Genomic DNA, 10,118 nt, shown 5'->3' on the forward strand with positions numbered 1-10,118 from the left:
GTCTAAGGTGCTGGAAAAGATTATTGCTAATCAATTAACAAAATATTTGGAAGAAAACAGTCTTTTATCTGAACATCAGCATGGCTTTAGGCCTAAATTATCTATTGAGACAGCTCTTTTGAAGGTAACTGATCGAATATATAATAACATAGAAAATAAAAAGATATCACTGCTCCTACTACTGGATCTATCCAAAGCCTTTGATAGCGTGAATCACAAAATCCTATTAGAGAAATGTATAAGTCTAAGAATAGATCCATCTTGGTTTGATAGTTATCTCACTAATCGATTCCAGTCAGTAAAGTTAAGTGACACATTGTCATCCAGATGTGAGGTAACATTTGGGGTCCCGCAAGGATCCATTTTAGGACCAATATTGTTTGTTATTTTTGTTAACGATTTGGCGGAATCTCTACCTGGTGTTTTCGTTATCCAGTATGCTGATGATACTCAAATCATACTTGAAGGGGACATATGCAACATGAATGATTTATAAAGAAGGGCTGAAGCAGTCTTGGAGAAGGTCAAGACATATTTTCAAGACATGGTCTCCTATTAAACGAAAATAAAACTCAGTGCATTTTTATAGGTTCAAGACAATATATATCGGCCATAGATGAAAAAGTGAGGGTAAATTTCAATGGCAATGTTATCGAACCTATGAAAGTTGTGGAAAACTTAGACGTCTATTTTGACCGTTTTATGACTTTTGACACTCATATTGAGGAGGTATGCAAAAAGGCGACGGCCATACTTATTTACTTGAATAGAATAAAAGATAATTTTGAACCTTCCACGCGCCTGATTGTTGCTCAGTCACTAGTAATGAGCCTCATCCCCTGTTGTTTTAAGGTATGGGGGTGCACTTATAATGTCCATCTCGACAAAATTAAAAAAAATGTGTCATTTCGCTGCTAGAGTAGCTGCAGGCGATATTAGGAAGTACGATCCTATTTCTCCTGTTCTGAAAAAGCTGGAATGGTCGAAGGTCAAAGATGAGTATATTTACGAAGTTTGTGTGTTTGTTTTTAAAGTTTTAAGAGGTATCATTTTAATATGGTTAACTCAGTAACTGGTGTTTATACTCGTCAGGGTTGTGATCTTGTTATAAAAAGAACGACAGCAGATATCGGCTCAAGGGAGCTCCCGTCTATAAGGGCCCTTCCCTGTGGAATAGGCTACCACAAGATATCAAGGACGCTGCCACTCTACATTCTTTTAAGAATAAGATGAAGAAATGTTTGTTACATTAGTATTAACTTACTATGAATTTATTTTAATGCTGATCTTTCATTATTTTACCTATATGTATATGTACGCATTGTAGAATAACCACTGTCAATTGGAAATAAAGTTATTATTATCATTATTTCTCTCTCTCTCTCTCTCTCTCTTTTCTCGTCTCTTCTCTCTCTTCTCTCTCTCTTCTCTCTCTCTCTCTCTCTATATATATATATATATCATATATATATATCTAATATATATATACTATATATATATAATATATATATATACATCTTTTTGTTACTTTCGAAAATCCAGACATTTTTCAACATCAGTTTAAGGAAGTATGTTCTACCAGTTACAGACTATCTTCCCAACAAGTGGCTGAGTTAGCCAATCCAACATCTCGCTGTCTATGTGACGAGTTTGAGCTGGACGAAGTCCTGAATTAAGTAGTTGCGAAGTTCCAACTCTGGCTTCGCGACGTACACTGCTATAGTGGATTAGTGGATGTCAACTTGAAGCCAGCAGCAAGTTTCGTCTGGGATCGCTAGATGTTTGTATGGTGTTTTTACGTTGCATGGAACCAGTATGGTTATTCAGCAACGGGACCAACGGCTTGACGTGACTTCCGAACCGCGTCGAGAGTGAACTTCTAACACCAAGAAATACACAAATCTCACGCCTCAATGGAATGCCCGAGAATCGAACTCGCGGTCACCGAGGTGGCAGGCCAAGACCATACCGACCACGCCACTGAGGCGCTTTGGAATCGTTAGATAAAAGCTTGACGATGAATTTTTTTTTTTTTTTTTTTTTTTTTTTTTTTTTTTATTGTCCTCACTTTTCATTTATGACTTGGTCTCTCGTTTGTCAATTTTCCATAAGGTGTATTTTAACGAGGATCTTCTCACATTCACAACTGATCTCTGGTCCGTGGGAACTTCTTCACATACAAGATACGTGACACGTAGAATAAACTGCCACCAGAAGTTGTAAACAGCAACAGCGTGGAAGAGTTTAAAAGAAAGCTAGACAAAATCATTAGAAGGACACTGTGAATGAAAAGTTAAACCTGCTCCTAGACATAAGTGAGCACACGATGTCCCCTCGGATGGACTAACAAATCTTTGAGACATACTAATCCTTGTAACTCCTTGTAACTTTTTTTTTTTTTTTTTCTGCCGAGGGTGACAAGATTTGTGGAACAGCTGCTACGGGACCGAAAATTTGTCTTTCTGTCGACTGTCGAAATTCTCAGTTTCGGAGGTCCTTAATTCCTTCACACCGTTGGACTGTCTCCACGAGGATGTCGTGCTATAGTACATAGATTCACATCAACCGTGCATTTGATGTCTAGGCCAGTCCCTTACGACGCTCCTGATTGGCTGCTGCTGATAAGCCAATCACTTGGTTGGGAACTCTCAGTCTCTCTCGAAAGTTCACATAGGCAGGATGCATATGTTCCACTTCTCCTGAGGGATACTTTTGAAAGCCGTATCCCTCAGGAGAGGTGGAACATACATCCTGCCCGTGTGAACTCTCGAGAGAGACTGAGAGTTTCCAGCCCTGTGACTGGCTTATCAACAGCCAATCAGGAGCGTCGTGAATCTCGCTTCTTCAAGGGAAGAAGCGAGTCATTTCTAACCTTCAGCAAATCTTGTCTTTTCCAAATTGACTTAATTTTCATCTTGTTATTTATCAGTTCGTTATTTTAATTTTCTTTTTCAATAACTGATCTCTTCTTTCTGTATTAACTTCTGTTATTTCTTCCAAACGAACATCAGATTCTTTGGAAGTTTGAATATCAGTCTAATCAGATAATTATGAAAATTATCTCGTATCTAATGCCCTTGGATCCCTTACTGTGAGGACAATAATAAATAATAACGACCTTTCGATCTGTACCTGTTAGCCCCATTAACATTACTATGTAAATTAACTATCATTATCGGCTTATTACTAGAAAATATAAAAAAGTTTTCGCAGTCGACTATTTTTGAAAAATTAAAAAAACCGGTTGCTTATTTTTCACATGGAAATCATATGCCGTATTAATTACCCATCTGTAGCAATTATGTATCCGTAAAAGCCCTTAATTACTTTAATTAGGGTCTGATCGCTTCAAACAGAGTTATAACCGGCATCCGTACAACTGAGTCTGGTCAGTCAAGCCAGGATTAGTCTGTACGAGGGAAGACAGGAGATGCTTTAAATAACCTATAAGTGAGATCGGTCCTGTATGTTACAGGATCTGTGTACGAAAAGTCCTGTAGTACCTTAAAGGGAATCTTTCCTAGTCAATGACCCACAAAGGTTTTCGGGGGTCGTTATCTATGACTCATATTTCTTCGGCGGTCGTTATTTTTTTTATATGATATTTAGAGTCTTTTGTTCATGATTTTACGGTCATCCCCAACGGGTTTGGACTGAAGGCGCCGTAAAGTGGACACATACCGCGTTAAAAACCTTGGTGTCACTATCCAAGAGAGATCCATTAAAAGGACCTTTAGTAGCAAAGTAAGTGTTGAGGGGAAAACACTGAGGAAGAAATTGTGTGAAAAATTGTTAAGGGAAGAAAGGAAATGTTGTGTGAACTGAACTAATCAGAATGAAGTACGCGAGAAGAAGCAAAAAAAAAAAAAAAAAAGCGGAAAGGAACTGTGTGAGAAGAGGACGTTCGTGGAGAGAAACTGTGTGAAGGAAGGGCGTTCTTGGAAAGAAACTGCAAGAGGAAAGGACATTCTTGGAAAGAAACTATGAGGAGGACGTTCTTGGAAAGAACCCGCAAGAGTAAAGGACGTTCGTGGAAAAAAAAAAACTGTGAAAAAGGACCTGTGTGGAAGTCAAATGTCTGCGACAGGACCTTAAGAACGGGAGGCACCTTATGAGAAGGAGGTAATCGAAGAGCTTCGCGAGAATGGACCTTTGAGAAAAAAATACTCCTTCAGGAAGGACCTGGGCTAACAGAGGCTTGTCTGAAAAGCAACAGAGCTCTTACCTTCGCTACTGTCGTCGGTGGCTGTGATGGTACTGTAGTTGCTGTGAGGAGTAGCCCCGTTGAGGTTAGACATTACCGTATTGTCTGTCATTCTGGATTCGTTCTCTGCGAGATTAAACGCCAGAAAACCTCCTGCTCGCTAGACGTTCGCTAATGGCAATGTATGCTCTCTTCCGGCATACTGTGTATACGAGGTCGAGTGGTGTTGACCCTGTATGGAGGAAAATGCTCTTGAATTGTTGTGTATACACGTAACTACATTCATCAGCTATGGCCTGGAAATAACCTCAATGTTACTAAAAATTTCAATATTCACTTTAATACTGTTTAAATTATTTCAATATTCACTGGTTATGTGTCGGCTTTCATGCTGTTTAAATGAACGTAAAACACATGGAAAATAAGGATAATTACTTACTGGTAATGTGTCGGCTTTCATGCTGTTTAAATGAACGTAAAACGCATGGAAAATATAAATCGAAATACAGAAAAATACGGATTTAATTAATCAAGCACTCTAGTTTTCATAGACAAACAAGTTCTTCAGAGATATTTACAGAGACATAAGGGACAGATGGCATATAAATGAACCTGAACTTTTTAAATGGCGGTAATCGATGCTTTAAATATTTACCTCCACTTTACCAATGGAACTGAATGAATCGACATTTAATTCAAGGTCTCGAGAAATTATATATTACTTCAATCTAGTTGGACCCAACGCCATTTTAGGATTCCAAACGACTTTTAACATTTTAGTCGGCAGTGTAATCAAGCACCAATATTTAGATTTAAAGATACAGGACTGATAATAAAACAAATTAGGATCGTTACATAGTATATGCATATGCATATACATACATGTACATGATACTGTACTGTATGAAATAATTTTTAATAATACAAATACGGCGCTTCAGTAAAAACCTCCAAAATATCTCTATTTCTAGAGCATCAGATCTGCCTCTATAGAATCTAGAAGCAAAATCGCGCGCCAGCATAGAGACAGCTTACTCTAATAACAGCTGTCTGTGTTGTAGCCTAGACGATCCTGTATATCTTTTTTTTTTTCTATCGATTTATTATCGGGCAAAGAGATTCACGTAGCATATATAAGTTGACTTCAGAATAAATTCATCAGATAAAACATTAGCTGAATGACATTGTTTTATGAGAGTACCTACACAAGTGATTGTATCTATTACCAAACACTTTCAAGTCACTTGTGAACAAACACCAATATCTATGATTTGAATGGAACTGAATATAGAATTTAGGTCGAAGGCCAAGCACTAGGACCAATGAAGTCATGCAGCGCCGAAGCGGAAATTGACAGTCAAAGTCTGAAAGGTGTAACAGGAGGAAAACTTCAAAGCAGTTGCACTATGAAACAGCTGTTAGGAGAGGGTGGAAGGCAAGGTAAAAGAGAATATGAACGGAGGGAATCATAGAAGTAGTAACTGTTTTGTACCAAGGACAAGCTGCTGAGCACATTGTCAAATCTGTTTTAACTTAGCATTCCGTTGGTTTGCCCTGTCAATTTGAAGCGGTCTTTGCAAATGGCCGCCATCTTCGGTAACAGATGTCATCAAATCTCTAGTGCCACTCTTAGGGGGCTAAGACCTCGTTCATTTTGTAACACATGCTCACAGACGCTTTAGTATACTGTCACAGTTTTAAGGGAGTTATTTACCTTGCAATAAATATTTATAGAACTGTGACCAACGGCTGTCTCTTCCACTATCACCTGAGTTTTCCGTAGTGCTCTGAGTGGGTGGCTATCTCTCAACTGGGCCGAAGTGTCACTACCAGCACCTGATGCGGTGGTGGGAAAAGTACCTAGAGGATTATCAATCCATTATTCGTGGCTAAAGTACAGCACGGACCATTAAACAAGTGGCATGATTATGGATCAACTTGCAATACCGTATCAATCCCAAAAAGGCGAAGAATATGATTACTGTTAAATATTTTAAAATTAAAGGTGATTTTTCCGAACAGACCAAAATGGCATCTGCGGGATATCCGGTACACTTGTGTGCAACACACACACACAAGTGTCGTCGGTCACAGGGCCATTACAGTGTTAAGCCCAGTTAGTTACGGATGGCCGCATTTATTTCTGAGCTGGAAATGACTGCTAATGACTTTGAAAATGAGATATGACTCGGAATTTTCGTCCCTCTGAAAAGCGGTCTAGATAAAAAAAAAGTTATTTACTTTGATTACTCTTTAAGTATTCAAGCAAACATCTGAGCTCACACATGACGTCAATTACATTTTATCGAAATGCCTTTCTCTCTCTCTCTCTCTCTCTTAAATGACCCACTTATTTATTAAAATAGCTAACAAGATAACTTCACAACATTATTTTTGTATTCATGTGTTCTTAATTATACTAATAGGTATCATAGTGTTATCTCCATTGAAAATTTTTCTGAGTGAAGGTCTATAAAAAAATGCGAATAATATTGGTATTTTTTCATTTTTTTTTTCTTAAAATAAAACTCAAGTGTCTATACACTAAACTGGTCACAGGACCAGAGTTCAATGAAAGGCGATATCAAGCGAAAAACCTATGGGTTTACATATAAAACAAGGCAATTAAAACAAATATAAAACAAGGCAATTGAAAAAAACACTAATATCTTTACAGCCTGAGTTGCTCATAGCATACCTTTGTGGAATATGTAAAGCATAAATAAAGTAGAATGCTTCATAAGAATTACTGTAAAATCCTTATAACTGGTTTTGATTTCTTTGTAATTCGTTTGACATTTTTCCAAGCAACGTTATCCTTTCAACTTCTATATAATAGATGTATTCCTATAATCAAAGTTTTCATTCAGGTTCTCAAACACCACCCCCCCACCCCATTTTCTTTATCAAGACGAGTATCTCGTAAAAAAATTAAATATTCGAACGACAATGTTTAAAGATTTTATTTTGGTTCTTAATTTTTTTTTTATCAGGACAGATATCTCTTAGGCAAAAAATAAATAATAATAAATGAATATTCTAACGACCAAATTCAGTTTTTATTCAGGTTCTTAAAATTTTTTTTTAAGGACAAGTATCTCGAGGGCAAAAAAAAAAAAAAAAAAAAATAATAAATAAATATTCTAACGACCAAATTCAGTTTTTATTTAGGTTCTTAAAAATTTTATTTTTTTTATGAGGACAAGTATCTTTCAGTTTTTATTCAGGTTCTTAAGGTATCTCGAAGAAAAAAAAAAAAACTAACAAAAATTAAGACGGAGAAAATTAAACATTCGAACGATCTACTTATTCATATCAAGTTATGCTTGTAATTACCTTCTCTTCAAAAAGAATATCGCTCTCTCACACCGGGTAATCAAAAGTTGTCGGCGCCAGCAGCAAAAAAAAAAAAAAAAAAAAAAAAAAAAAATCCTCGGGTTTTTGCTAATTTAAAAAAAAAATTATTCTTGACTGAATCATCACCTGACCTTCAGCGTGAATCATTGGCTAAATGGCGGAATATTATTCACTCGGTTATCTTTCGCACTATTTTATTTTTTTTTAAGCGTCGACCAGGACGGAACTGAAACTTAAAAAAATAAAAGGTGGGAAGAGAACTAATTTCGTATTTACATTCGCCGTCAATCCCATCCAGCAAGGAAATGCTGCTGCCACCCACTCGAGGGTGACTTGAGCGGAATTCTCGACCTTACGGTACGAATGAAATAAGGACGCGAATCCCATCCTCTCCATCCAGCGACTACTTCGCCTGAGGCAATATAGCATCGACGCGTTTTAAATTTCCTTATTTCTAGAACATTATTCTTGTCATGAAAAATACTGTACTTCATAAATGTTTTATAATAACAAGCTTATAACATCGACATCTGCGACGCACAAGGACAACAGCCTCGGGAAATGACACACAAACACACACACAAATGAAAAACCCCAGAATCAAAGCTTCGGGGAAAATGTGGCTTATTCGATTTCATCAGCATAATTTGCGTTCTCTTATCTGGCAGATAAGACAGATAGATAAGAATACAAATCTAATTTCACTGCACCGTGATTTTTTTGGGGTGGGTGGGTGGGGGATTAGCAACGATCTCAAATTCTCTGGAATGGCGACGGCAGATCAAGTAAATTGCAAAAACCTTCAGAACAGTCTCTGCTCTCTCTCTCTCTCCTCTCCTCTCTCTCTCTCGTCTCTCTCTCTCTCTCTCCCAATCTCTCTCTCTCTCTCTCTGTTTATAATTTGTCTTTCCCTAAGCGTTTTTATTATTTTACCATTTATTCTTTTCTCCTTTGTTACTCTGCAATTTTCAACTTTGTGTACACACATACATATACATATACATATGTATCCACATACATACACACACATATATATATACATAAATATATATACATATATATTCATATATATACACATATATATACATTTACATGTATACATATACATATATACATATGTAAGTGCTACATAATATAAAAATATGGAATGTTATTCCCTATATAAAAACTAAAACTATGATTAACTAAAACCAGTGACCCAAGAGGTCAACCAGTTTGCTTGCAGGAATGTGATCAGACCCGATATGATAAAGTAGGCTAAGATGACGTGTTGTATCAGTCAGTGTCTAGTTTGCCGTCATCTGTGGTCATCAAATTTATTGCTTTGTAAACGGTTGTCAAAGCTTCCTGCTTGAGACAACCACAGTGACCTATAACCCAAACGGCCTACATGACTTGTAATCTATGTCATCTATGTGTATGTTCGTATGTTCGAGCTACTGTCTGCTCACTTTATGATTTGTAAACCAGATTGTAGGCAGAATCCAATCAGCCATCATCATTGGCAGACCTGTACATTTTCATCTGATCTTCACAATATAGACTTCAAGAATACAGATATTTTTGTACTTTGCGTTTCAACTAGAAACCCCACATCAGAAAGAAGATGCTGAATGAACTTAGAAATTATCATCATGAGTTTGAAACATCTCTGCCTTCATACCCAAAGAAGATACTGACTTAGAAATTATCATCGAAATCCAAGACACTCCAATGAGGATGGAGTCATAACAAACCGACATTAGCATAAATTATTGCAGGTCTAAATAACCTCACAGGGCGCCTTATTATACAAAGGCATCAGCCCTACATATTGGTGGCAGCTTTACCGGGTCGACGCCATCAGAAGACAACATAGCTGGCAGCTTGGACTCGGACTATTCCTCATCACCCGAAGAATAACGAATAATGTATCATATCAGAAGTCAACGACGGCGAAAGCAAGAGATTCTTCAAGCAACTTAGAGTCTCTTATGGTAACGTAAGACATGCCTTACATCAAGAATCATTCAGGAAACCGTATCATCGTTTAGTGACCGTCTTCAGCAGTGCATATCTTCAAGAAACAAACCGGACGTGTCTGCTTCCTACGGCAACGCATGCTTCGTCCTAACCGTAAGAGATGTCTCTCATTAGAATCATTCAAGAAGGCATCATCGTTTATTGAGCGTTTCCAGCACTTCAAGAAACAAACCGGACACATCTGCAGCATCGGATCTTCAAGGACACGAATCATTCAACAAACAAACAAGCTAAGAGCCAGGGTAATCCGCTAAACAGAGAAGGAGGGCCAATGCCGTGTTGTTATCGAAACGCTGTGACTTCAAACAAGTGGAACACCCGTACAAATCTGGATAAATTAGAGGTAACACTATTTCGGGTCAGGACAATAAAGGCTCCTTTGCAAGGTCCCGATGGCAGTTTTAGCCTTGAGTTTTTTGAGTTATATGCATAAAAAATCGAATCTCTATGACTCAACTTTACTTTAAAAAAAAAATACGGCTGGATTGTAAGGAATAACATGTCTGTGAAAATTTCATTAGGTTAACATACTTAA

At 37.4% G+C, this 10,118-nt stretch overlaps 1 protein-coding gene across 4 annotated transcripts in view; it reads right to left on the bottom strand.

Moving 5' to 3' along the window:
* The window catches only part of LOC135209597 (endoplasmic reticulum aminopeptidase 1-like), a 56,643-nt gene extending 50,618 nt beyond the window's left edge, over positions 1 to 6,025 (bottom strand). For all 4 annotated transcript variants that reach the window (XM_064242287.1, XM_064242286.1, XM_064242285.1 and 1 more), the window contains exons 1-2: positions 5,919 to 6,025; positions 4,226 to 4,436 (exon numbers count right to left, since the gene is read on the bottom strand). In XM_064242287.1, coding sequence (XP_064098357.1) covers positions 4,226 to 4,316 — 91 coding nt within the window. In that variant the 5' untranslated portion in view covers positions 4,317 to 4,436; positions 5,919 to 6,025. The remainder of the gene's footprint in view (positions 1 to 4,225; positions 4,437 to 5,918) is intronic.
* Positions 6,026 to 10,118: the final 4,093 nt, after the last annotated feature.

This window comes from Macrobrachium nipponense, chromosome 38 (assembly GCF_015104395.2).
Source record: "Macrobrachium nipponense isolate FS-2020 chromosome 38, ASM1510439v2, whole genome shotgun sequence".
Taxonomy (NCBI): domain Eukaryota; kingdom Metazoa; phylum Arthropoda; class Malacostraca; order Decapoda; family Palaemonidae; genus Macrobrachium; species Macrobrachium nipponense.